Raw genomic sequence first — 27,827 nt, 5'->3', positions numbered from 1 at the left:
AAGCTGCGAAGAATCATAAACGCAGGGCGTTAATTACAACATTTGTTAATCATCATCAAACAACTAAGTGATAACACATTAACAAATGAACTCATCTATGACGCGTCTTTGACGCTTCAACGCCTACTTGATGTTCTTTAACGATTACCATTTTTCCTGTCAATCATTTCTGATTAAAATTTCTGTAGAACGCGATCGCACTAACGGATCACGTGGGCCCCATTCCGCGCCCGCTCATTGTCGGCAAGATCAGAATTACCCATAAAAATGGTTTCAAAACTGATTGTAAATTCCTTTCCCTTTCACCGTGTGAGTTCGCGCTCAGTAAACGCGGAGCTTCGCCTTGAAGCCGTTGCAAGGCGGAAATCGCCAGTCAATCTGTGATTTAGTGGGACCACCAATCTACTTAAGGAAGAATGGGGTGCAACTCGTCCAAATCCAAACTCGACATCACCTCAACGACAGGTGAGTGCCACTTTCGAGTTTATCATAAAGCTGTCATAACGGCAGTGGCAAAAGCGAAATGTTAACCTCAAAAACGTGGTAAATAAATAATTTTAAGTGGATTAGGAGAGCATGTTAAGCAGGGGGCTCTCAGCATTCGCACATTGATTTCTCAACCCTCAAGACGCCTAACTGAGTAGGGTTTCCGCCCTTTTCATTATTGCTCATTTGGGTGCTCCAGGGCATTGTTGTTTGATGGCATGTAAGATTGAAATTTGTTTATAGAACGCACAAATTGACCAGAAAATACGGCTTCTCTTTGATGGTCATGATATATCTGTAGCATAGGTGAATGAATAGGTATTTTGAGTCCGTTGCAGACGCGTATTGTGCTACCTGAATTTCCAGCATTTGGACAAGATGATGAGGTGAATCGGAACTTCCTAGTGATGACGTTAATTGTACGCAGAAAGCAATTGTTATTAGGTCCAAACGTGATATGTAGCTTGCAGGCTTCCAGGATCTTGAGTACACCCCATTCTCCTCTTACTGTCAATTTTACGCAATTTAAAGCCCCTTTAAACAATTAAATCGTTCCCCATTTCAATGTCAAATGCCGAACTGGGTCATATTGTAAATATTGACAAGTAGAGGCAGCTGGCAGGGGCTCGGGATCGCTTTACAACTAAGTAAGACAAGGAACTAAATTGCACTAGGTATTCCCGCACCTCATAAGCTAGATTATCTAATTGATTAATGACGAGTTTTGCAGACCTATTTATTAGTACTAAAAACTCTTTGTCTGGATATTAAAAGAAACATAAGTAGAATTATTTCTTAACAGTTATTGATACGATTTCGCCACTAATATATTTTAAACCTTATCATTTTCTTGCTAATCACGTAAACCAAACTGTAGCATCATCGGTAAAACTGTTTGAAACTCATGTTATCTTGGCTGAAGTACTTGCACTTTGGCTCAAATAAAAACGAAACTAAATATGATTTAGGTAGTAAATACATTATACCTATACGTCTTGCCTAATTTGGGATTTCGTAAGCTCAAGTATTATTCACGCAAGAAAAAATGCTTCAGGCGCAGCGTATGTTGCGCTTGGCGTGTTTTTAACTTGACCTGCTTGCAGATTTTTGTATTAGTTTAATCTGTACCAGCTAAAAGCATTAGGATTTGCACCTTAGCAGTACCATAGACCAAGGAAGGTCGCCGCAAGATCATTTTTACCTTGGATGAGGTGAATTCAAACTAGGTATTTTCTCGTTCGATCCGGTGACTCGGCAAGTTTTCGCCGTGTGAGCGAGTTTTAGCGTGTATTCAATTTCTGGATTTTATAATGAACGTTTTTATAATTCATGTCACTTATGCAACATTAATAGCATTCTTATAATTGCTACTAATCAGGAGCTTTTAAATCGCTTAATGCTTATAACAACTTTTATTGGTATGAAACTAAGTGTGCATACCTCAAATGATCTTTCATTGACTAGACGCGGTCCCTACTAAAAACGACCTCGAAGATGACTTCGTGGAAGACGTGGTCTGTACCGTCAAAGACATCAACGAAAATGAAATGAAGACTTTTGAATTGGACGAAGAAAAAGTTCTAGTGGTGAAGCAAAATGGAGTTATTACAGCTATGGGGACCAAGTGCATCCATTACGGTGCTCCCTTGGTTAATGGGGCCTTAGGTGAAGGACGAGTGCGGTGCCAGTGGCATGGAGCCTGCTTCAATTTAGCCACAGGAGATATCGAAGATTTCCCAGGTGCGTTTGGACCTAGCTTTGTGACTGGGCCTAACTTTTTATGTAACGAATATTTTGATGTGAGTCATGAAATAACAAGTAATTTCATGTATTGAGTGGAGTACTTGATGGTGAAAAAGGTGTTTGAGTGGGTACTTGTGCTTCCCTTTTCTTTGCGGTTTGTGATGAAGGCGTCAAGCTAGTAGAATTCAATGGCTTTGAGCTAGCAATGTCAATACTTGATAGATGAATTAGTTCTGCGCCATACGCTGTTTGCATTGCCATCTAGGTTTGGATTCATTGCCTTGCTACAAAGTAACAATCGAAGACAACGGAAATGTGAAAGTCAGAGCCCGAAAAATCGATCTTCAGACTAACAAACGTATGAAACCTATGGTAAAGAAACTGGCCTCGGTAAATGAAAGATACGTCATTATCGGTGGGGGTCCATCCGGGGCGGTCACAGTGGAAACCCTAAGGCAAGAAGGTGCTCCCTCAGTTAAAACTTTATAAGGGATTTGTTTGACTTACAAACATCGATTTTGTAGGATTTTCGGGTGAAGTGGTTATGGTATGCAAAGAGAACCACCTGCCTTACGACCGAGTGAAAGTAAGCAAACAGATGGATTTTGAGATTTCCAAGGCGGAATTCAGAGACGACAAATTCTACAAGGATAATGACATAGAGGTGTTAAAGGGGGTAGCGGCTGAAGCTGTGGATACAAAGACGAATACCATATCTTTGTCGAATGGGAAAACCTTGCAATATGACAAATTATATATCGCCACAGGATGTAATCCCAGGAAACCTGACGTGCCCGGCAAAGAACTCAAAAACGTTTGTGTGTTGAAAGATTATGACGATTCTGCGTAAGTATGTTTGAGTGTGAAGCAGCAAACGCTCAAATCGGCTTTAATTACAGCTACGCCTACCCTCAGTTAAACAAAGACCTCGAAGTTGTGGTAATTGGCTCCAGTTTCATTGGAATGGAAGCCGCTAACTTCTGCGTGGACAAAGTCAAAAGCGTCACTGTGATCGGAAGGGGAGCAGTGCCTTTTAGGACTATTTGGGGACAGCGCATCGGTGCTGCCATTCTTGCCTTGTTCGAGAAAAAGGGTGTGAAATATATTCCTAACAATGGTAACGTTTTTAAGATGTATTAATTCTCCGTTGCATAATATGAATTTTTAGTAATAAAAAAGATCAACGACAATGGCGAAGGCTTCGTATCCAGCGTGGAACTGTCCGATGGACAAATACTGAAATGTGATATTCTGTTCTGTGGAATCGGCAGCACGTACTTCACGGACTTCCTCAAAGGGTCGGGGCTGAATATGCAACCCGATGGAACCATTGAAACCAATGAGTATTTGCAGACCAACATTCCAAACGTTTATGCTGGAGGAGATATCGCTTATGCGCCGGTGTGGTCATATAACAACAGAAAAGTGGCTATTGGTAAGTTAAATTTGGTTCACTCAACAAATTTATTATTGATCAACCAATATTTCCCCTAAGATCTAAATCTTATCCATTTAAAAAAGTCCATGTTTTCTCCTCTCTGTTTATGTTTTTGTTTCTGCCTAGGTCATTATCCCTTAGCTCAATATCATGGTCGTATGGCCGCCTTGAACATGGTGGGTAAGACAACTCCCATTAAGACAGTGCCCTATTTCTGGACCATGCTGTTCGGCAAAGGTTTTCGCTACGCCGGCCATGGTAGCTTCGACGACATAATCTACGCGGGAGACGTTGAAAATCTCAAATTTATGGCCTTCTTTCTCAAAGATGACGAAGTCGTCTCCACCACCTCATGCGGCATGGACCCATACGTATCTTTGTTCGCGGAAAAATTGGCACAGGGCAAGAAACTATATAGGAACGACTTAAAAGATGACCCCATGGCCTGGACCAAAATGATGTGATAACTAGGTGCTGTATTGCCATTTTACGCAAACGTAAAGTAAGGGTTAGTTTTATTACTCCAGTTAGGAAGAATTAAACTTTCCCTTAAGTAGGTGCCGCTGGTAGGTGTGTGCTTTATGTGAATTCAGCGAAAATATAAGGTTATTTACCATTTAGGCCTTGATGAGCACAGTCCTGGCAGCAACTGTTGGCGCAAAGTTGTTAATAATTATTATTTATTTGAGATGATATATTTCTACCATGATATTCAAAGCTTGTTATTTATGTAATTTACTTTGTTGTACAGTGCACTTATTATTAAGTGGTAATTGTTGAGATTTCTTCTACAGTATTAAATATACATATATATGTATATATGCTTTTTTTTTAATGTAAAGATGTGTTCATTATTTATTGCCACATCACACCACACTCACGTTTAATATGGGTTGGGAATTTAATGAAATTGTATCACTAACGACTATAAATTAACACATTTTTGTCTTACAATTAAATTGAATTACATAGTTAATTTTTTCTGCACCTTATGGTGAAACCGAAATTAACTATAATTTATAACTTGAAAGAGAATAGTGACGCTTAGTGACCTCGCGATCTCTGCCCATGGCACATGGTGTGGCGGATTTAATATTGAGTTGCCATTCCTTCCACAGTTCAAGTTATGGACTCTGTGGTATACCAAGCTTAGAAGGCTATTGGCTACGCTTAAACGCATTGAAAGTTACAGGCAGTTCACAAAGGATATAAAATAGTAGACCTGTTTAGTGGTAGAACTTTTGACGATCCTTTGATTTGTTGATAGAGATTTGGATACTATTTGATTGTCCTAGATGTTTTTTTGTAGATTTCACAGTAAGAAAAAATATTTGCTTAATTTCTATAGCCATAAATGAAAAGGCCAGAATGTGTTTAATAAAACAGTATTTATTGAAAAACACGTACATTTAGAAATTTAAATAAGTAGTTAAAGTTATAAAATTATAAGTACATAGTTTTGGACGTTTGAGGTGGATTCTTCACCTTCAACGCCTTACATGCTAATAAGTGTTCTGGAAATGGTGGAAATGCATATTATTCTTTGTTAAAAGTAAATGAGAATATTGTGCAATTTCCAAACAAAATAAAAGAAGAACATTAAAATACGCTCACCAACAATTAAAATCACGTTCCTCCTTACTCCTACCTATTACAAATCAGTCTGATCAAACCTCACCCTGCTGGGACCTACATCCATTTGTTCCGAATTAACCGAATCGTTCAAATGTCCATCCAAACTATGAGCCATCGAACTGGTGAAACTGAACTGACTCAAGTTGTCCGAGTCGTTGGTCATTGTCGTCCCATCGGACACGTTCGACAAGGCGTCGAAATCTGGCAAGTTTCTGGCACTAAAAAATCTCGCTTCTCCCTCTTGTTCCAAAAACACCCCCCTGTCGTTCGCTCCCAGATACTTAAATTTCGTTAACTCCATCTTGTATGACTCCAGTGCGTCCTCAGAATTGCAACTTTCTGAGGCTATTTTAAGGACTTCTATTGCACCGAATTGGATTATATACAGGTAGTGTTTGTTGGCCAAATGCAGGCTCATCGGCAAATGCTGGTTCTTAATTTCTTTACTTCGCGAAGATCTACCATACTCATCTACGAACAGCAGAAATTCTTTGAAGGCCAGTAAATACTCTTTGGGATTGGAGCACACTTCCACTATAGCAATGGGGAAGCTTCCCAATTTGTAGCACTTGCTCACATGCTTTAACTTAATGTCAGAGGGGTCCAAGAACTCTTCGGCGTTAAAGGTGTTCATGTCTATCTCAAAGAATTTATCTGCTCCCACTATAAGACTATTTTCAGTGAAGAGGATGCAGCTGGTCGGCTGGGCAGTGTCCACTATACGCACCGGCAAGAACTCGTTGGTGTCCAAATAGTACTCGTGTATTACGAGCTGCTTTCGAGTGGCCACCGCTATCTTCTTTTGAGTTTGATATTTTGAGACCTAATTGAATCTGAATTAAAAGGAGTTTTCGGAGAAGGAAGTTCGACTAACCTGCAGCATATGGAACCCGCTTAAGTTGTTGCATTTTACTTGCTGATATTTTAAAGTAGGTTTAGTGCACGGAGAACATTGCGCTAAAGTAATTAAATGATTCAGGTCGCAAGTTATTAGACTGGATTTCGGTCCTTCTATCATTAAAACAGCTTTGCCCAAGGTGAAAACTGCAATCTGTGCAAAAATTTAAATTAAAATCAGTGACGCGCAACTGTTGATGGTATCTAACCTGCTCTATTCTGTCAGGGCCTTCAATATGCAACAGATTATTGTCGTAACGGGCAAAGAGGCCTTTGTCCGTCCCCAGAATGAGGATATTCTCAGTTATCGTCACAACGCAGTTTACCTCAGTGTTGGCGGGTAATTTGAAGAGAGAATGCACCTTAGAACCTATGGGATTGGATGCAAATTTCTTTTGAAGAACTGCAATCAAACAATAATGTAAATTTAAAATTGGTGGCTGTTAAAGTGTTTGTTTTTTTACCCGCAAACCAATTATCCTTGTCTTTAGCACTTAAAGCCATAAGAACAAGGTACTTGGAGGGCCAACAGGAAGTTTCCGAACCCACTTCAATCTTCAAAACGAAAGGAATGTCGCTGTCAGCAACTGGAATTCCGATTTCGGACTGTAGAGGCTCCAATATGACCTACAGAAATTAAAATAGGCGAAACTGTAAGGCTTGACGGGAATATTACCTTGCCAAAAGTCTCGTTAGATATAACAGGAAATTTATTAATAAGTGTTGTTCCTGTGTTAGTCGGTGGCTGCGTATAAATGTCCAAGGAGGAGTTTGTAAGACGCGCATAGCGCTTTTCCCATGAACCAGATTTTATACTGAAATACAAGTCATATTTTAAAGGGAATTAAAACATAAGCACAATGCGTTTGCAAGAGGAGCATTGCGTGAATGATTCAGGGTAACAAATCATAGAACTTAAATATTACTCACCAAGCTACCTTGACCCAACCTTCGCACGCAGCCTCCTCGTTTTGTGTCTCTCCAGTTTCATTATTTTTGACGTGCTCTAAACTGCCCTTAAAATGCTCGACCAACTGTTTGGGCAAACCGCATACTTTCGGAAGACCAACAGAGCACGTTACGTGTGCCACTGTTGAACATTCTTTGCATACGTGATAATTTCTCCCCAATAAAATCGGGTTCTGGCACAGGGCGCACTTCTGAGGTATCGTGTTCAGTTTAGATTCAAACCTGTGGGGAATGTTATGGTGCATTCTACTGGATCCATTGCGATTGAATTGTGTTTGATTGGATCGAGGGGTGGTTATTTGCTCCAAAGCATCTATAGTTCGAGGGCTCATGATTTCCGATTTAGATTTTTCAATTTTGCCGGTCACCTTATCCGTCAAATTAAACGAGTTTGACTGTAAAAGTTTGAGGTGAGACTAAATTCTGCGTTTCAAGTTTAGTTAAATTTTACTTCGCACTGGCTGGGAACTTTCAATTTGAAAAGTTCTTCTCTCAATTTGGCGTTGTTCTCCCTTTCTTTCAGCAATTCCAGCTCTAAATCTTTGTAGTTCAAAGCCAGAGATATCGGTGGTTGATTATCTTTTTTGGAGCTGCCGAAAATCACCTCCGACAGAGTTTTTTTCTTGTGGGACTGTTCCTCGATCTGCAATTTTTAGGTTGTGAAATCAAAGTTCACTTAATAAGCAGATTTACAATTACAACTGAACAAGCCTTACCTTCGACTGTAAGTAGTCAATCAGCTTCAAATGTTGTTTATCTCTAGCGTTAGCCTTCACCTCCCTCTCCTTATGGTAATTCTCCTTTTCATGCAGTGTCCTCTGTAATTCGTTACTTTTTTCCAACAGCTCTGTAACCACCAATATTTACTTGCCCATTTTATAAGGTTAAAAAACTCTAACATACCTTCCACGGTTTTACTTAAATCGCCTACTTGATGGCTCAGTTTGTACTTCGACTCTTTTAAGTGAGCGATTTTTGTAAGGTGTCCTGAAATCTCCTCTTTAAGTGACCGGTTTTCCACTGTTAGATTTTCAATTTGCCTATCGCAAGTTTTTATCATTACTTTCGCATTACATAGTTTATCCTCAGACGCCTGAATTGACAAAAATTAATCAATTTGTGGTAATAATCCTTAGTAATAGACTTACGGCCAACTCTTCAGACAGCCCCGAAGAACAGTCCTTGTACTCTATTGAGAGAGCCTTGTAATCTGCGCATTCTTTCTCCAAACAATCAATGTCCTCCTGTAAACGTTTGATCTTCTGGTCGCTAATTGCCTTTAAGGATTTCTCTTCGTTGATTTGCCGTTTAGCCTCTTGAGTCTCCCTACGGGCCTCGAAGAGGTCTGCTATAAGTTTCTCGACATTTCTACTCAATTCTGTTTGCTTCACGGTACTAATTTCCACTAGCTTTTCATACTCGATTACTTGACTTTCAAGAAGAGTGCAGGCTTCACGCAGACCGTCAAGGTTCTAGTAACAGATTTTATATATTTAGTGAATCAAATGTGGGAGGTTAGCGACTTACAAGCTTCATATTGGATGTGTCAATTTTGCCTCTTTCAATCGTCTCGTTTAGCTGTAATTTTTCCTTTTGCAGCTGTTCCACCAGGCACAATAATTTGGACTTTTCTGCTTCTTCCTTGTTACACCTTAAGAGAGTATCAGTCATCAGTGTATAATTATAGGGCTGGAAGCGTTATGATAAGTGAATACCTGGTTTTCAAATGTTGGAGCTCGTTTTTAAGGGTTTTGACGTTGCTGTCTAAATTACGAACAGATTCGTCTTTGTTCCTCAAAAAGGTTTTCAGTTCCTTAATAATGCATTTCTCATCGTCAGTTTTGCTTCTCTCATTTTGTAGTTGATCCTAAACGAAACATAAATGTCAATAAAATAGAATAAAATGAAAAATATATATCACTGCTCCCATTTGTAACTAAGTAAATATTTTACCTGTAAACTCTTAATGTTTTCCTTGGCCTTTAAGAGCTCAATTGAAATACTCTCATTTATACCAGACAGCTCCAAAACTACAGCTTCTTGTGCCTTTTTGCTCTCATCCAAAACCTTCTCTGACTGAGTAATTTTCTCCTCCAACTTCTTAATTTCACCCTAAAAATCTCGTCACCCTGTGTTGTGAAACTTACAAAAGCAAAACTCACTTTGGCTTCCTTTAACTCCCTCTCCAAAATCCTTTTGTCAATTTTACAATCTGAGAGCTCTTTCTGCTGCTTGTAGAATTGCAATTGCTTATCTCTCAATTCTTGAGTTTTGGTCTCTGATGCTTCCACCTCCTCCAATCGTTTTTTAAGAGCTTTACACTGCTCTTTTTTTTGTTCCAACTCTTTTTGCAATTCATTAATATGTAGCTGCATTTCAGTGGTCTTTTTCTTCACCTCCTCTTCTTGTTTTTTACAGTTCTCCAACTGTTTACTTTCTCTCTGAAGCACCAAGATCTTACTTTGCAGCTCTTTTACAGTTTTTTGACTATCATCAAACTGGCGCCTTAACACTTCAATTTCCCTTTCATATTCATCTATCTTATGTAGCTCCTTTGCCAGTTCAGTCACTTTGGAACTCAACTCTTGAACCAAATCTGTGTTTTCGTAAAGTCTCTGCTGAAGTTTGTCATAATCCGTCTTGCTTTTGCTCAAGTGATTGTTTAGACTGGCTACTTGAGATTGCTTTTCCTTCAATTCGTTTTGTAAACAACAAATTTCGGTTTTAAAGTTGGAGTTAGCACTGGATTCATTTTTTAATTTACTGAAAATCAACATTGTTATCACCAATATCGAATATAAAGAAGCCTTACCTTTGCAGTTCCGAAATCTTACTTTGCCTGTCGGCGGTGGCTTTCTCTAGCAAATTTTCCAAACCCACGACGCTCCTTCGATTCAATTTCTGTTCAGTCTCTAGTGATAACCTATAAAAAACATTTATAAGATTAAGAAGAAAAGGCAAAATTTCCCAGTAACTGACCGATTTTTCTCCTCCATCTTCAGGGCATGCTGCAGCTGCTCATTCAACATACTATTGGTATTGGCCAACTGCTCGTTTTTCAAGTTTAACTGTTTAATTTCTACCTCTAATGCCTCAATTTTGGTTTTCTCAGCTAGCTCCCACTTGAGTTTCGCTCCTCTTATCAAATCCAAGGCTTTCTTTTCCAAGTTCATACGCTCCTTCCGCTCTAAATCCAAAGTGCGTTTCACCGCTGAAGATTGAGCCAAGCTTTCAGCCAACTGCTTTTCCAACTTGTCTCTCAACGCCTCCAAACTTTGCAATTTAATAGCAGTAGCGTCTAATTTCTGCTCTAGAGTCAATTTTTCCTGTTTGAAATCTCCGCTCTTCGACACCTGCATTCTTAAGATGGCCAATTCTGATTTTAGACTTTCTACTAATTCAAAATCACTTTTGTACATTGTAGGACGTGGGAAATTTGACTCATAAGACCCTTGGGAATTGTGCGTAAACGTAAACCCTAAACGAAAATAAAATCACATACAAACGTGTACAAACACGGCCAATAAACAACTGTTTACATTTCTTTGGAAGCAACGATTTTTTTTTGCTGTCACTTACCGATAAATGGCAAATTCCTGCCTGAAAACTGCGATCGTCGCTTGAAATTCTCAATACTTGGGTGCTTCTTTTTAGCCTGAACGTCGTTGAAATTGCTGGTGTCTTCGGATGAGGTGACTTTGGGAACATAAGGAGGTACTTGCTCTCTGAGGGTATCAAAATTCGTGCCTTTGAAGATAGCATGTGACTTGATTTTGTCGGGTTTCAAACGGGATTTAGCGTCGGTGATTAATCCCTTTGAACATCTCTCATTATCAGTAAGTTCAGGCATTTTTCATTAAAACAATCCTTACCTTAACTAAGTTCACATAACCTTGTGTTAAAGTAATGTCATGGGGAAATTTTAAGCTGTTAGAATGGTTCATAATTTTTGAGTACACTGCTGTAGAGCTCTGCCCTTGAAAGGGAGGATTTCCTACCGTCAATTCATAGGCCAGCACGCCAAGAGACCAATAATCACATGACACCCCATAACTTGAACTTTTCTCAATGCTTTTATTATCAAGACATTGCAGGACTTCTGGAGCAATGTAATCAGGAGTACCTACAGGAGGACCGACTTTCACCATCCCCTCTTTGTCTAGTTTTGCTGCTGATCCAAAGTCGGCAAGCTTAATGTGACCACATCGATCTAAATACAAAAATCCTTAAACCCATACAATTTTTTAAGGCTTAAAACGTACCCAACAAAATATTATCAGGCTTTACATCCCTATGAACATAACCCATGCAATGAAGATCCTCAAGAGCCAATATAATTTCTGCTAAATAGAATAAGGCAGCCCTTTCTGGTAGAGTACCACCATTTCTATATAGATGCCCTAAAAGATTTTGAATAGTAGCTATGACTCTTGACTGTGTTCAAATTGTTGACTTACCTAAAAGATCTCCTCCAGGATGATAATCCATGACAAAAAATAAATAGGAACTGTCTTGAAATGAATACTGCAAGCTTGTAATCCAGGGGGAGCTTGAGAAAGCCATGATATTCCTTTCTTCTTCATAAGACATTCTTTTGGTTTCATGATCAAATTTTCTTATTGTTTTCATAGCATATACATCACCTGTCTGTTTTTCTTTTACCAAATGGACTTCACCAAAATGTCCACAACCTATAGTGAATTGGTTGATTTAATAATCAATCAGTAATCTTGATAATGGTGAAATCATTATCTTCACTCACTATTGCATGGACAAAGAGAGAAGGGAAATGCTAGCAAAAATTGTTATTTCATCAGTGCTCTAGTGCACCTAATTCTTTTATCATAAAATGATGTACATCTTTTTTATTTGAAAGGGACAAAAAGGCCATAAAAATAATAATCTTTTTTTCTAATTTCTGTTGTCTTGGAGTTTTTATCATTTCAATTACCACTTTGTACAAAAATCATTTTATTTACTTAGATTTACCTTCATATAATGAGTAGCCATTATTAAGTGTTATTGAAATTAATTTGCAATTACTCTAGATGGATTCTTGAATTAAGAATTACTAGATTTATGGGGTAATTTATAGTTTATGATTCATGATATTGAAAAAAACTCTTTATAGTGCCAGAGACTTTTCTCTATTATCAAAATATCATGTTTAATCTTGAGCTTGGTCTCAAGTTTAGTACTTTTAAGCATTTTAGTATTGTATGAAATTCTAAGCCTGACAATACACTGAATATGCATTTACTTATGTGGTGTTAAGCATTGCGTCTTCTAATGAACTGGCAGAATCATCTGAGCAGATACATGACTAAGAAACATTAATCACTAGTGATTTCCATGTTCTCGGTGTACATATACCTATTTGATTGGTTCAAAGATACAGTGTAGTGCCACAAATATTTCTACTATATTTGTAAAGTTACCTTTGGCATGCGGCCTGGGTTATTAACATTAACACATTCTAATTTGTTGTTTACCTATTATATTCTTAATTTCAAAGTCACTGATATTGACCCTTAACATCTTGATTTCCTTCATATCATTTTGATACTTTTTTACAAATTCTGTAATATTGGAGTCGACTTTTTGAAGTCCCTCGATGGTGCATTCGTCATATAGGGTCTGCAGGACGTCCAGGATGGTCTCCCTGTTTAGGAGTTGGTTTTTGGATTTGGCAGAGCCCCGACATTTGCTCGTGATTTCGGCGTTAATGCGATGTACGCGAACACTTACTGGCTCTTTTTGTGGTTCCATTTTATATTGGTGATCTATTTATTTGCTTAAATCGAAGAAAAACTAATTTTTACTTGCTTTGCGTCAGTCGATAATTGTTATCATCAAAATTTTTAAAAATAACCGTTACACTTTGAACACCTGCCACTTACCAGTCTGACGTTAATTGGGAGAATTTTTCGAAGGCAGGAACATATGCTATCTTCTTCTTTTGTGGGATCTAAACCAAGATAGACAACACCATATTTGACGCAGCACCATCTCGATGTTAAATACCGTACTGAACGAAAAAAGTTAAAAATTTAAGTAGAAAAGGAGGGAAATTCAAAAATGATTAACAAAATAATTTATTGCAATTTAATGATAATAAACGTTGTTCGAAGCCCACAAAGCTGATTTTGCGTTGTCCCTACTAGATATTTTTTATGTTCCAATTCGCGTTGCGCAAAGCATTAAAATTTAAGATGTCTACTTATGTTAATTAATTATTACACACAGTAAAGAGATAATATATAATACTGATAATATTTAGTGTAATCTCCATTATCCCCTCACACAAGCGTAAAATATTAATTATATATAGCAGGCTTTAGTAAAGGAAACTGTTCACATACGAAAGTTAATAAGATGAAAGGCATAGCAGTACCTCCATTTAACGCATTACCACAATTTTTGACCATAATTTTCCTGTATTTCTCAGCAGTAAGTTAAAAAGATTCCTTCGCCCTTGTGCATCTTCACGTGTCCCAAAATTATTGACTTTTACTGCCCTTCAGGCAGACTCATATAATGTGGCAGTAATGGAATTTGCAGTAAACCTAGACTACTTTAAACCTGCTTCGGAAGTTTTGGAAGATAACACAATGAACTACGTTAATTTAATACAGCAAGCAAAGAAGCAAAGTACGGTAAGTTGCATCACTATCAAAAGGAACTATTTTCAGTTTTTATCCCAGTCTTAAGGCTCTTGATTTGGTAGTTTTCCCGGAGAGCACTCTATCTCCATACTTCGGTGCCATAGAAAATGCGGCAGTTTTACCACCAGATTACGGCAACTTTATTCTTTGCAATTCAACTGAAGGTAACTACGCACAGTTCCTTAAAAACCTATCTTGCGCAGCTATGGATTACAACACCACTGTTCTTATAAATTTCACCGAGAAGGAGGTGTGTCAAGGTGATCAGAATTGTTTAGAGTCTGAGGATTACAAGTACTACAACACGGTCGTAGCTTTCGGCACGAAAGGTTCTATACTTGCTAGGTAAATTTTTACATGAGAAGTAACAATTCTAAGTCTGGTGACAGGTTAGAAATGTTTAAGACATGAGGCATGCGATATGAGACATGCAGCAAATACTGTTTGGTGACAAAATGGTGAATGAAATTAAGCAAATGACACAAAGTATCGTACATTCAGCAACATTTAAATACATAGCTCATGGTCATGGTCATGGTCATAGCGTATACGCACCTTATGTAACATGTCTTTTGTCTCATGAACTTCTCAAACGTCTCATAAACCTACCTAAATAGTCTGAATCAGATATAGGAAATGGAATTTGTTTGGGGAGCGAGGCAAGAGCAGACCAACATCACTCGACTTACCAGTGTTATATATGGGAAATACAACTTTTGGGATAATGACTTGTTTTGACATTCAGTTCGGCATTCCGGCCTTCAATTTAATCAAAAATCGAGGAGTAAAAAATATGATTTTTCCTTTACAGTGGATTGGAGAGCTGCCTTACTTAACTGGTAGGTGGTTCTGAAGAAAATCCCTGTAAAATCCGTTAGAGAATTTTAGCCCTTCAAATACAGCAGATGTGGGCCCAAGAAATGAATGTGGTGTTGTTGGCCTCAGGGGCTAGTCTACCCCAATCTGGAGCTGGAGGGTCGGGGATATTTATGGCTAGACATGGGCCAATTGAGTATGACGTTTTGGCTGAAAGCGGTACCAAGTTAATGATACAAACTGTTCCAATTGATTCGGGAGAATTCAATGTTTCTTACGAGATCCCCAACACTGATACCATTGACCAACTAGCTTTGTCATTAGACAACTTTTACTTGCTTGTCGATCCATCTATAAAGGGTTGAAAAAATTGTCTATATCTTTTTTCTATGATTTCTGTTTTAAACTGCACTTGCAGATCACAAATCAGTGCTCCTTAACACGTCCACCAATGGGTCTTCCGAGCACATAGTGTGTCATGGGGAGGATGACCGTAATGTCTTATGTTGCCACTTTAATACCTTCATAACGCTGAATTCGACCTCTACTGCCGGTAATGCGTATACCTATCATTTGGTTGCCTTCAATGGGGTGAGAACCTACTCAGGCGTGTACTACGGAGGGGTGGAAACTTGTGGGGTGGTCGCATGTTTGAACCAATCGATAAATTCATGTGGACAAAGGTTGCCGAGTTCTCCCACATAATCTTAAGTTTTTAAGGACCCAAAAATCTCCTAAACAGATTCTCCAATTACTCGACCATTTCCTGGCCAGTGATCTTCAATTTCATTAACATCACCGGCAACTTCAGCCACTCGGAACAACGCTTCCAGTTGCCTACTACTCTACTGAGCTCCATGCGACCCTTGACTATTATGGAGTATTCCTGGAGAGGAGCAGCTGTAAATGAGAAAATTTTAGAGCGCAATATTGAACTAAATGAGCCGCAAAGCAGACTGCTCACTTTCGGGATTTTCGGGCGGGACTTCACGCGGGACTGGGCTCCAGTTAGGAACAACATACGAGATCCAAGTGGAGATGTCAATGATTTGAGCGGCAAAGGCATGTCCTAATAAGCGATTTCAGGAGGTTTATTGTAGGTGGTTTATATTGCTCTAGGGTTGAAATACTAATGTAAAATAAAAAATGTGGGAAACGAATAGGAAAAGAGGTGAGTTTTGTTGAATCGTCGTCATGGCAGTTTACTTAATGAGTGCGGAAAGTGCTGCTTTACCGCACGCTCTTAAGAAAGGTAATAAACTGGAAAAACGAATTATCTGGCTAAATAAATAATTTTATATTACTAAAGTTCACCAAAAAATCAAGAAAAATGAAAACTAGAACCTTTAGGTTACACAGGAAATTCAAGTGAGACTCATTCGAAGAACATTTTCTCCATGGGTATATTATCATAGAATGTCTGCCAGTACACTTTAAAGACTTCCCCGTATGTTTTGTCAATTGAAGGTTTCACATCGTTGAACAAGCTCTGCCATTCCTCATTGATCACCTTGTTCATATTGTCCCCCATCAGCTTGTTGCCATTGAAAAGGTTTTCGAAATGAACCTTCAAATTTTGCGGTCTAATGTCTAGAACGCAGGATATTATCTTCAGGTAAGTTTGTTCGTCCTTTTTGATCTTTTCGAAACTAAGCTTAATATTTACATCAGTGTTGCCTAGAAATAAACGCGTTTTAATGTGAAATTAATAGCAAAGAAACAGCGTATTTACTCACTGAGTTCTAAAGTGGACTGTCCATCTCCGTTGATGGGAAGTGCCAATATCTTACCATCGATTTTGTAGTGTCCCATTTGAAGAATTTTCGGGAAGTGAGCGAAGAATTGCAATATTGGCTTTTTGAGATCGAGACTGAAATGTCTCGATTATAATAAGTCAAAGCAAAATTTATCATACGCACCTCACACTTTTGACAGTTAAATTAGAAAATCCTGTGACGGTAAGATCCTTGTAATACTGTGTCAACTGGACAGGACCCTTTCCGGTATCGATGGTCAGCTTTGGGATGATCAGGGGGTCAAAAGACTTTGTGACTCCGTACTCTGGAAAACCTGGAAAATCATGGGTTAACGCGAATTTCCTTTTCAGTGAGGCATGACACGATCATCATTACCGCGAATTGTTTTACAAATATGTTGCCATTTTGATTTCTCGAGGGATTCCGCCTTCCACGGCATTTTCAATCCAAAATTTGAACATCAGATTGTTACACCTCTTCGAAAATGAGATGACATTGCGTTCTTTGTTAGCGCTTTTCAACCAATATACGTCTTTTCTTGGAATTCCTTTTTTCCGAAATTCAAATGATTTCAAAAGCGCATAGAAAGGAAATATTTAAGATAAATCATTCTGAGATGAGAGGTGCCTTGGAAGAAGGTATCACCCGCTTGAATCAAGGGGCAACCAGAAATTATGGAGGAAGTTCTCCAAAGAGATAATCGACCTCTAATTAGAGAGACGCCCTAACGACACTATAGGCTACTGCTCAAATGCTTTTGTTGGGAAGTGAAGGTGCAACCACTTGGGACTTATAACCCTTAAGGAGAGGCTTACAAAGGGGGAGTGAGTTGAGCTTACAAGAACATTGTGCTTCCACCTGCTCTCATTGTCATTACAAGAAGGTAACAACAAGACTAACACTTTGATAAGTGAAAATAGAATTGATGATTTGTTGGTGAATGCAGGTTGAATTAATATGTATAATGATTATTTATTCACCTAATTTGCTTGCACGGAAGATACTTTGAATCAGTTTGGTAAGACAAGCGTTGAAATCCGGGCTGCCTATCTTGCATTTCGGGATGGAGGCGCCATCTGAAATTCAAAATTTATAAATCTCGATTTCTATAAATTTATATTAGGGCTCACAGCAAACACTAATTACTGCAGTCAAATATAGGAAGAGATTCATGGTTGCAGAAAAACATGTCATCACACTGGAACTGTTTAAATATATGGAAATTTGGTACCTACGTGACGGAATATAATTAATTACACCATAAATAAGATTAAATAAGGTAAATTATCGCGTTAATTATGTGGGTAATTATATGGGTGTAAATACAAAAAAGTAAAGCTGGTTTTAAGAATACACCTGATTAAATTTAAAAAAAACGATTTTTTTTCTAATTAAGTAATTAGTAAAGGTCACTTCGAAGAACACTCACTTTAATTGCGTTCCTATGTTTTTGTGCTAATACAGGGTGAGGCACTCCGGACGCGCATTTCTAAATTTTTATAGGCGAACTCGATGGATTCAATTGACCGCTAGTCGGTGGTGCGACCAAGTCGTCCGACTGTACTCCCAAAGTGACCGACTAAGTGAAATTAATTCTAAGCAGATGCTCATCAGAAGCAGCGGCGAGGTTCTTCAAACTCTATCAATTTGCCTATTAACAATATAGGTACTAATGGAATCAAATCAGTAAATGGCGGATATATGATGTTAGTCATATTTAAGGGGGAGGAAAAAAATTACAGGCGTAGATGGTGTAGATCAAGGGCCCGAAAATGCTGCCCTGCGACACTCCTTCAATGAATCAATTCTCCCCTGAGAGAAACACTGAGCTTCATGATTTTTCCTAAAATTTTTGATAGAGCGGGGTCGATAACGAACGATATTGGTATCGATAACAAACTATTCTTTGCTGCAAATAGAAGTGAAATTTTGCCATCCTGTATTTTTTAATACACACTAGTCTGTATATTACCCCTTGAAGTATAAGTAACATGCATAAAATTACAGAGAAGTCAGCTCAATTAAAATAGTATATTAATAATGTAATAATTAATCAAATAGTAATTATTAAATATACTAGATGGCAATTAATGGATAATATTCAAGAAAATTATTGATTCTGATTATTAAAACTGAAGGCAATGCACATGAACTTTAAAATTTTTGTAATTTATCCATTTGGTTCCCCGTCAGTGGTGATCCAAAAAAGCTTCTGGAGATACGTCTATGATCATCCATTAACAATATTAATCTATTTGTAACTGTAATGAAAGTTCAAAAGCCCTTATCACTCAATAAAACACAAATATCCCACTTATAAAAACGAACCATATTGGTTCCTTCTATATATCCAGGAAGGGTACTCAGGCAACAATGCGGTTTAATTACGCACTAGTTCTCTGATTCCTGTCTGGGGCTTATGTCCTGGATTATCTAGAAACAGCCTCTCGGCCTATCCTCTCCGAGGAGGAGGCCCAGAAATACGCCATGGAGAACCATTTCGCTGGGTGGGAGTCACAAGACATGCTTTCAGACACTCCAGATTATGTGGTCAAGGATGGGGAGTCCATTCAGGTGGTAGGCAACGAGGCTACCGCTAAGGAGAGTAAGCACTCCAGGGTTTATATCCAGATCGAGCCAGGACATTATATGTAAGTCAAAGTTCTCAGATCAAATTCGAGAAAGAGAAGTTTCTTGTAAATCATCCAGTTCGCTCGAGAATTCTTTCGTTTCTTCTTCGAACATAAAAATGCATCTCAGATAATCATTAATTTCTTGTCAACTTTTCAGCAAAACAGTAGGCGACGTTCCCCTGATAATCTACGGACTGTTCGAAAATCCTGAAGAAATTAACATTATGTCCATCCTCAGTGCCCTAGCTGCGGTGGAAGACGGTCGTGCGCGAAAATGGCAGTGGGTATCAGGAAGGAGATCCCGTTTGAGTTTTTCACACCTGCGCCTCTAAAGCACACGTAATTAGAGCTAAGTGCTCTATAGTCTGCTGGATTCAAAGCTCTGACATTGAGCTCAAGCTCAGCTTTGGGGTCAACGTCCACAAAGGAGCTCCTGATACGCAGGCGGTCGCCATCAAAGTCGATGCAGATAAGGTTTTTTTTACCCTTATGTTAGTTCTGCTAAAACTGTTGGAGCTTTTAGGTTCGTTTAATTAATGATCAGTTCCTGAACATGCAAGATATAGTAGGATTGGACATTAAGAACAATCAATTGGCAGAGAGAGTGATGGTGCACATGCGCTATATAGAAGAGGAAACTGACTACGTGTATGGATCGGTGGTCGCAATAATTGAAATGACCACATTCAATACTATCATTACCGTGCAGAAAGGCCATCGAATGATTTTAGCTCCGGACACTGCTCTAGGACAATCTTATGGCTTCTTGGTGATGGACAGCAATATTACTACAGACGCCAGCTATGAAGGATTCAACAGAGTGATAACCAAAACAACCAATATCGCTCTAGAATTCTAAAAATGTTTTTGTGCAGATTAAGCTAGCCAGAGTCTGGGACAGAAGCGTCCAGAGTGCGGACGATTACGTCCCGGACATATCTCCAAATGGTCAGCTGATTATCAGAGACTCGAACATCAACAATATGATTGATGTGGAAGCTCCTTGCTTATGTCTCAGCTGCAACTAGTGGAAGGAAGTTTGGCATCGATATTAAAGAGGGCAGAAATTTGAATGACAAAACGCACAACCGGCTGTGGAAGTTTAACAATTATGGGACTGGAACTCAGAATGTATTCGGTTTATTAAAATTAAGGAGTTAGTCGAGGATTTTATTGGAGATTACGGAGTAAATTCAAAAACGGTTGGACTGAAGGATTTCATGATTAAGTGAACTTCGAGCGTATGGTATATTAGGAGTCGTTACTGAATTCAGACTTATAACAAACTCTGCTTGTTCTGCCTGATCAGTAAAAACATGCAGAGAACACTTATGCCAGTTAATCACTGTACGTATAGTTCGGCAAAGCTAATAACGGGTTGTCATTGGCTGTGTCCGCACACGACGAGACACGATTACGCCCGATGTCTCTAGGTCAGAAAGTAAATTCGTCTACAATTTTTCCATTAGACTGCCATGATTGTTGAGAAACGAACGCATCACTCATAAGTCGATCCCTCGATTCTTCTGCAAAGTTCTATGATGAATTCTATGATGAACATAAAATTTTCAAATTAAGACCATAAAATGTTATATGTCCAAGGGCAAACCACTTTTAAAAATCACTGTAAATACAGTTCTCGAAACGCTAATTAGTATTCATCTAACCAAGAAAACTGTTATTACAAGAAAGTACGAGATCTACCTGGAAAGTGACTAATACAGAATGTCTGAAAACATATAATTTCGCTGCAACATATAATAAAAATACATGTCATTGCTACACATCTGTGCAATTATGGCGGTTGCAATGCTGGATGTGACCAATAAAACCTGTATTTTTAAATGCATCGTTGATATTGTTTCTTTACTTGCCCCAATATGGAGCTTTCCAGGAGAATACTCACGTATATCTTCTTAAGTGCTTTAATTCGCTTCATACTAGGTGAATTTCAGCAAACCCATACAGCGATGCACCATTAACCTGAACAATTTTAGCTGATGTTCCGTTCCCTACTTGCAAACTCCAAAACTCGGACTTTGAAACATGCTTAAGTTCGGCCATTGAGGAGGCCGTCAGGATGGCTAAAAACGGTAAAAACACCTAAAGTTTATTAATAATATTGTAAAATTTGCTGATGACTAGGCTTACCTGAATATAACATACCCCCAATTGACCCCATAAAGCTGCCTGCTTTGAGTGTGGCGGCAGGCTCAGGGGTAGTCGAAGTGGCTCAGGACTATGAAGACATTATTGTGTTCGGGTTTTCTAATTTCAAAATCAATGAATCTCAGTAAGTTCCAAAGGTGTTATAATAGTTATTGTTAATAATACAATAGCAGGGGTTTCTTAGCGTTGATTTGGAGAAGAAGTCCTTGGAGTTCTGGACCATTCATCCAGAGATAATTCAGAAGGCCAAGTACAGAGTAAATGGGAAGATTTTAATGTTACCGGTGTATGGGAATGGAGACTGCAGTTTATCCATAGGTATGATTTTTGTGCCAGTTTACGAGGTTATACTATACAACCTCACAGAATAGCCAAAACACATATCTTTTAGTAAATAGCTACACAAGGCACCTAATCAAATTCGAAGAGACCAAAAAAGGAGACTCTATCTACTTCACCCCCACGAGTTACCGAGTTAATATGATTCCTGAACATGCCTCTTATGTCTTCAAGAATCTATTTGACGGCAATAAATTGTTAGGAGACAATATCAACAAAGCCATAAACCAGGAGTGGAGGGCCCTATTTGATGAAGTGGGTGCGGGGTACCAGAAGGAGTACGCGGAGTTGTTTTTAGAGTTTACGAAAAATGTGTTCGAAAAGCATCCCGTAAAAGATATTTTTTTGCATTAGTTCATGTTTTTTTGGGTCAATAGGTTTATAGTTGGGCATATAAGTCACAATCGAATTGTTATCAGCTGTTATGATTTCAAAACAAAACATCATTAATAAGAAAACATGTTTTTAATGTACTTGTAATCATCTTGTAATAAAATGATTCATATATGGTAGAAAATATAAGTACCAATTATCCAATATTAGACAAAAATTATCCACAACAGATGTTATTTCCGTGTGGGGAATGGTCCAATAACCATTGTCCCACTGAACCATTCAAAAACCTAAGCTCCAAAATATATAGAAGAGCGAGGCTTAGAATAAACATCTTGCTGAGGCTATACAATACGGAACAAAAATACTCAAAAATGGCAAAATAAAATTACAATTTTTCAATACATAACATTTAGGTTATCCCCCTTTAAAATATTCGCATTGGATTCAGATTTCTTCCAGAACACACAACAGTAATGAAGTAGGGAATGTACTGCAATTGTACAGTCACCAATGTAGCAAGGATAAAGATCGTGCTATGTATAAGTAATTCGATACATGTAAAAACAGAGCTAAGTAGATGTTTTTTTATTGGCTTATATTTACATAAATATGGCAGCACTAAAATGCATAAATCATATTTTATTGCTTTTGCATCGAATACAAATAGCAAGAATTAATAAATCATTAATAATAAATAATCTTAAAATTCTCAATAGGTACTCTTTATTGCACTCAAAAAATGTCCAATCTCTTATACCTACTGTTAACTGCATTGCAAAGTAATATTATGTATTTTTTATACCTTAATGTCCCTGACCACTGAACTATCACTCTTGCAGCAAAGAAGCATTGTCATCCTCACTACATTCTCTGTAGACATCCAGCTCAACATTCTCCCCCAATTCACCAGAAACCTTCTTAAAATCATGGTAATTTTTATGACTCTTCAAATGTTCCTTAAAAACCCTATTATTCCTGCAATAAATTCCTTTCATAAATAATCATAATTAATATTAAACCAAAAGCACATTACAAGGTCTTAAATTCGCATTCTTCGCAATTCCTAAATTTCTCATTATCTTCGTCTTTGTGTTTTTTGGTGGTATGTATGCGCAAGCTGCCTTTCTGATTGGTCCGAAAACAGCAGTATGGGCAAGATAGTTTGTAGTTTGATCGATTAGAGTGTACGAACTTGGATATGTGACTATTGAGCGTTTGTTTTGCGGTGGCCGTGAAGGGACAATTAGTGCATTTGAACTGAAAACTCTCTTTAAATGCGATGCTTTTATTAGTAGAAATGGTTACCTCATTCGGGGAATCGTGCCGCTTTAAGTGGCCTTTAAAAGAGCTGCTATGACGCGTTTTGTATGGACATTCAACGCACTGGAACATTTTTACTTCTTGTTCGGTTTTGTGCAACTTCATATGAATTCTAAATGGAACATTAATCTGTAATAAAACTTATAAACCGCTAAAGCTATTTACCTTAAAGTATAAATATTAGCCGACTGCTTTTCGCATACAGGACACATCACTGGGTCAGTATTAATGTGAGCAGTTTCCACATGCCTCTTTAAGCATGAGTTGAACTTGGATGTAAACTCACAATGATCACACTTATACTGAGGAGCCTCCTTTGAGTGGATTTCCTTTATGTGCCTCTTCAGTCTGGCTAAAATCCAAATTCTTGCTTTATCCCTCATGTTACCCCACGCTCAAAAAACAATTACAATTTTCAAAAGTCTTAAAAGTGCACTGTGGGCACCTCTTATAATCTATGTCCTTTTTGCTGGAATGCATAATTTTCAGGTGCCGGCTCATATTCCCAAAATACATGGTTCTGTAATCACACTGTTTGCACTTGTATCTGAAATCAGGAATTTAGAGATTGCAGCATTATTTTTCACAATAGAGATGTCAGTACTTGTTTTTAGTTTCTCCACTCTCATGGCTTTTTAAATGCATTGGCATACCCCTCTGTGAAATCATTTTGTTGCAAATGGGGCATGGGCTATTGCTCAGATGAGTTTTCATATGATTTGGCAGGAATTGCTTGTTTTTAGTCTCATATTCACATTCGGGGCACTTGTACATGGGAACTTCCCCTGGTTTCCTTAACAAGCCAGTTATATTTTCTCCTCTGTTAATAGACTTACTTACCTGTGAGTCAAAATGTGGTTCTTCAACGATACCTTATGATAAGTGAAGAAATCACATTCAGGACAATAATGTTTTTTAGTTTTATCCCTGTGATGAATTTTAAGCATGTGGTTAGTAAAGGAAATTTGATGCTTAGTGATAAAACTGCAGAGGGTGCAGCTGAAGTGCTCCACTTCCTCTAGAGTTCTAAGAAAGATTTTACTTAAAAACGCTCCAACTTAAAAAGGATAAAATATCTACCTATGAGTCAACTTGTGCCTTTTAATGCCCAACTTCTCCTTAGTTACAAACTCACATTCATCACATTTAAATATCTGCCATTCAGTACCAGGTTTATGTCGCATCATATGCTTTGGTAGGTTGGTTTTAAATTTTGTAGAAAAGCTGCAATAACCACACTTGTATTGCACATCTGAGTGAACATACTTATGCTTCTTAAGGTATTCTAGAAAGTGTAGTAGCTGGTAAAAGTCATAATCGATTTTGCAAATCTTAATGAAACTCACCAATTTTGTGGGTTTCATATGGGCATTGCTCACACTTAAAGCTTGGGGGAGATTCTAAATTTATTTGGTGGATTCCTATGTGTCTGAGTAAATTGTGTTTATATTTGGTTCTAAAAACACATGATTCACAGTTGAAGTTTCCATAACTGGATGGATTACAGTCCTCAGCATTGCTAAAATCACTAAAAAGCAGGTTTTCAAACATTGGAAGAAATTGTTAAGTTGCTTGGTTGCAATCAAATCTAATAGCTTCAATTTTAAAAGTTCGAGCACTAGTTCAGATTAAAGGGAACTCAAGGAACATAAGAAATTTGGTTGGATTAGACAGTACTAAGTGCAGGTAAGGATCAAAAAAGAATTGAGCATATTTTAAGAGAATATTCAGTTGCTGAGAGACTAACTTGATTTCAGAAATCAAAACTATAGAAATCCGCCTATCAAATTTTCACAGAATCGTATCTAATAGCATAATAGACCTTCTTAAGGAGATGAATCTGCTACATCAAATGTAATAAATATTGATGTAAAAGACATGCCAGGTCATAGTGTGGGAGCAGTTACACGCCTACTCAAAATAAATCTAATTCAATTTAATAATGCATCGATTGGAAGCTTGAATGTTATATTCCAAAAAAACAGGTTTATTCAACATACCTTTCAGGAACTGAAGGAATATTCAATAGACTATCTAAATCCTCTTGAGATTCTCCTTTAATGTCCTCATCAAATTCAAAAGTCTCAGCCTTAATGACAACTTCTTCAAGCTTTCTGTGAGCTGACGGAAGATCTTCGCACATGATGCTATCACTAGCTAAATGAGAAGCTAAATAGGACTGAGAATGGGACTGAGTTACAGTTTCCAGGCTCATTTTATCTAAGATTTTTTATGTATTGTGTAAACAGTTCGTTTAATGTTTAAAACGGAAGTAATGTCTTGACTCTTGACCAAAGGTTCGGGTTAACATTCTTAGCTTAGGTCAACATCTCTTTATCTGGCTTCTTTCGCTTTGACTTTCCAACATAGGTCACCCGTTTAACTTCTGTCATAATTGATCATTTATTTACGTTGGTTTTACATTATTTTGTTGTTTACAATTGGAAAACAGAAAATTATAGAAAAACTAATTAAGAACAAGAAAAACAAAAGCAATCTTGACATATGTCATTCACAGTAAAAGCGTCACTGCAGGTTGTTGCTAATAGTAATCAAATAAGAAATTTAAATGAAATAATAAAAAAACTTAAATAGTTTTTTGCAAAATTATAGGATCTGAAAAAGAAATCGGAGGATGCAGTAAAATAGATGAAATTCTCGGAATTCGCGGCTTTCACAAATGCTGGAAGAAAGGGAGTTTTCTGGACTTTATGGCGACCGCACCGTGATTGCATACAGGTAAATGCAGGTTTAGATCAATATTTCGCAAAAACTTTACAAATATAGCTGGTGAAATACATACCCGACAGTAATAGTTAAAAAGTAAATGTAAAATTCGAGCTTTTATGACGATTGAGGTCAGTATAGATAAATATGGGACTTTGTCAACGGTCCGCAGAAATTCCTCCCAAATAGGGCCAATGCAATATATGCATTTATTTGAATAAAGCAAAGTTCTGGACATCCGTTTCATAAAAAAATCCATGGCTCAACGTTTTTTCATATGCGATAGTGTGCCATTTGTATGACAATATTTTTTTATTAAAATTTCCAACTACCTACATTAAAACCCACCAAGGATTGAACTAAATATATATTTTCCTAACTTCACTTTTAACAAAAACAACATTACATTTCACACACACACCACTTTCAGAGACTTTTAACACGCATATCCGACAATAACTATCTTTACAAGGCAATTCATACATAGACTCATTTTTTACTTTACACAAGGTGCACGCATATTCACTGCCAAGAGAGCTAAAACATATAAAACTTGAATCTGTTTTTGCCCTTTTTATTATATTATCTAAGTCTTGATTGATAGTTACACTATCTTTTGAACCAGAATTAGTGGCACTTTCTATAGGCATGATCCACTTGGCAGAAGGTTCATTACTTCGCAAAGACCTCTTCAGACAAAAAGTCTGTGGGTGATTGGAGTTCTTCAATAAAAACATATCAATCCTACTTTTCAAAGCAACATTTAACACAGGTTTCAAAGTTTCTGTGAACTTAAATCCAGTAAATGGATCTCCAGGTTTTCTCCCAAATGATTTCTCATTTTCCACATGTTTTTCCAAAGTGCTTTGATCTATGGTTTTGCCACTAGGCAAGGTATATGGTATTGTCATTAGCTCATAAGTAAGATCATCCTTAAACTCATTAGGTATCTTAAAAGCTGCATTGTCTTCAGAGGGTGTAACATTTGAGGTGACAACTCTTTTTGTTAGGTGTAGCACAGTATCAACAGTTTTTTGTGAGCAAGTTTTAGCTGGCATGCCCCATATTTCAATTTTTCCTAAACATGGGACTGATTTGTCAGTGCGGAATATTACAATCTTGATCCTTGAGGCATTGAGAAAGGACCTAAAGGTGTAACTTTTAAAGAAACACAATTCAACATTTTGTGCATTAAACCCAGGAGGATGGTTTGTGGATGAGTATTTTCGACCATTACAGAACATCACTGATGGCTTATCAAAAAGACACTTTCCAACTGATTCATAGTGGCTAGAATTGCCTTTGGCAAATATTTCAATTCCTGAACACTTCTGATTCCCAACGCATGAGTTTATAAATATATAAGAGATGCTGACATTGCAAAGAAGCTGGAACTCAACCTCAATTGGGGGCTTTATGGAGGGGTACCCAATAAAGCCCTTGATTCTTTCAGAGTAAATAGTGCTTATGAGGTTGGAAGCATCATAATTTTCAGTTGGCGAAGGCTTATTCGCTAGTTGAGGTAATAATTTGGGGTCTAAGAAATTTAACAGCATATCAATAATTTGTGGTGAAAGGAACTCACTTTTGTACGTCACTACATCCATCCACCTGATTTTAGCCGTGGTGGATTTTTAGTCAGAAAAGTAGTTGTGCATTTTGTGAGTTTGTAGAGGTTTTAATCGAATCATGTTTAATGGATCAAAATGGCTTTTTTGCTTTTTTAAATTATTATTACTTGAAAATTGAAATATTTAAACTTAAACAGAAATATAACCTTAAAATTGCTGATGACAATACAGTGACAGTGACGGGTATCACAATTATTTTACGCCAACACTATGCGTAGGACAAGATGTGATATCTATGACGTAAAAAAGGTAGTCCGTACAGCAAT

The 27,827-nt window shown here is 37.7% G+C and overlaps 8 protein-coding genes across 9 annotated transcripts; 4 read left to right on the top strand and 4 right to left on the bottom strand.

Annotated features, from left to right (window-relative positions):
- The first annotated feature begins 275 nt into the window (after positions 1-275).
- On the top strand, positions 276-4,469 carry LOC136415098 (apoptosis-inducing factor 3-like). The gene is made up of 7 exons (XM_066399507.1): positions 276-465; positions 1,951-2,226; positions 2,495-2,692; positions 2,754-3,075; positions 3,129-3,346; positions 3,398-3,664; positions 3,794-4,469. The coding sequence occupies exons 1-7, from the start codon at positions 417-419 to the stop codon at positions 4,129-4,131; spliced, it is 1,668 nt and encodes a 555-aa protein (XP_066255604.1). The 5' UTR covers positions 276-416; the 3' UTR covers positions 4,132-4,469.
- A 635-nt stretch (positions 4,470-5,104) lies between these two features.
- On the bottom strand, positions 5,105-13,029 carry sti (sticky). 2 transcript variants are annotated; one of them, XM_066399675.1, is made up of 21 exons: positions 12,661-13,029; positions 11,626-11,859; positions 11,431-11,568; positions 11,041-11,378; positions 10,748-10,982; positions 10,148-10,646; positions 9,981-10,091; positions 9,331-9,931; positions 9,122-9,280; positions 8,884-9,035; positions 8,696-8,819; positions 8,317-8,640; positions 8,072-8,261; positions 7,885-8,015; positions 7,620-7,811; positions 7,130-7,563; positions 6,876-7,014; positions 6,664-6,826; positions 6,409-6,602; positions 6,177-6,353; positions 5,105-6,125 (listed from the first exon to the last, which is right to left on the bottom strand). In XM_066399675.1, exons 1-21 carry the CDS (start codon positions 12,935-12,937, stop codon positions 5,319-5,321), a joined length of 5,619 nt encoding a protein of 1,872 aa, XP_066255772.1. In that variant the 5' UTR covers positions 12,938-13,029; the 3' UTR covers positions 5,105-5,318. The 2 variants fall into 2 exon arrangements, with proteins under 2 accessions (XP_066255772.1, XP_066255773.1); XM_066399676.1 differs by having other exon boundaries at positions 5,107-6,125; positions 12,917-12,986.
- Positions 13,030-13,443: 414 nt separating this feature from the next.
- On the top strand, positions 13,444-15,722 carry LOC136415272 (vanin-like protein 3). Its single transcript, XM_066399792.1, has 7 exons — positions 13,444-13,618; positions 13,693-13,824; positions 13,880-14,178; positions 14,461-14,672; positions 14,722-15,009; positions 15,068-15,332; positions 15,392-15,722. Exons 1-7 carry the CDS (start codon positions 13,544-13,546, stop codon positions 15,720-15,722), a joined length of 1,602 nt encoding a protein of 533 aa, XP_066255889.1. The 5' UTR covers positions 13,444-13,543.
- A 277-nt stretch (positions 15,723-15,999) lies between these two features.
- On the bottom strand, positions 16,000-17,603 carry LOC136415085 (protein takeout-like). Its single transcript, XM_066399482.1, has 5 exons — positions 17,537-17,603; positions 17,387-17,482; positions 16,569-16,719; positions 16,386-16,519; positions 16,000-16,326 (listed from the first exon to the last, which is right to left on the bottom strand). Exons 1-5 carry the CDS (start codon positions 17,598-17,600, stop codon positions 16,025-16,027), a joined length of 747 nt encoding a protein of 248 aa, XP_066255579.1. The 5' UTR covers positions 17,601-17,603; the 3' UTR covers positions 16,000-16,024.
- Positions 17,604-18,397: 794 nt separating this feature from the next.
- Positions 18,398-20,200, top strand: LOC136415271 (pectinesterase B-like). The gene is given in 8 exon segments (XM_066399791.1): positions 18,398-18,417; positions 18,688-18,773; positions 18,844-19,057; positions 19,197-19,319; positions 19,387-19,513; positions 19,563-19,859; positions 19,915-20,046; positions 20,048-20,200. Coding segments are annotated over 8 exon segments (1,152 nt in total).
- A 719-nt stretch (positions 20,201-20,919) lies between these two features.
- On the top strand, positions 20,920-21,980 carry LOC136415270 (protein takeout-like). The gene is made up of 5 exons (XM_066399790.1): positions 20,920-20,983; positions 21,037-21,132; positions 21,185-21,332; positions 21,393-21,526; positions 21,600-21,980. Exons 1-5 carry the CDS (start codon positions 20,920-20,922, stop codon positions 21,899-21,901), a joined length of 744 nt encoding a protein of 247 aa, XP_066255887.1. The 3' UTR covers positions 21,902-21,980.
- A 666-nt stretch (positions 21,981-22,646) lies between these two features.
- LOC136415154 (zinc finger protein 845-like) lies at positions 22,647-25,767 on the bottom strand. Its single transcript, XM_066399602.1, has 10 exons — positions 25,204-25,767; positions 24,550-24,731; positions 24,284-24,488; positions 24,044-24,229; positions 23,808-23,996; positions 23,614-23,750; positions 23,369-23,555; positions 23,189-23,315; positions 22,917-23,140; positions 22,647-22,858 (listed from the first exon to the last, which is right to left on the bottom strand). Exons 1-10 carry the CDS (start codon positions 25,416-25,418, stop codon positions 22,711-22,713), a joined length of 1,800 nt encoding a protein of 599 aa, XP_066255699.1. The 5' UTR covers positions 25,419-25,767; the 3' UTR covers positions 22,647-22,710.
- A 515-nt stretch (positions 25,768-26,282) lies between these two features.
- On the bottom strand, positions 26,283-27,700 carry LOC136415191 (RING finger protein 37). Its single transcript, XM_066399656.1, has one exon. It carries the CDS (start codon positions 27,535-27,537, stop codon positions 26,290-26,292), a length of 1,248 nt encoding a protein of 415 aa, XP_066255753.1. The 5' UTR covers positions 27,538-27,700; the 3' UTR covers positions 26,283-26,289.
- Positions 27,701-27,827: the final 127 nt, after the last annotated feature.

Source organism: Euwallacea similis, chromosome 19 (genome assembly GCF_039881205.1).
Source record: "Euwallacea similis isolate ESF13 chromosome 19, ESF131.1, whole genome shotgun sequence".
NCBI classification, from domain to species: domain Eukaryota; kingdom Metazoa; phylum Arthropoda; class Insecta; order Coleoptera; family Curculionidae; genus Euwallacea; species Euwallacea similis.
This window is presented reverse-complemented; position numbering and strand designations above follow the sequence as displayed.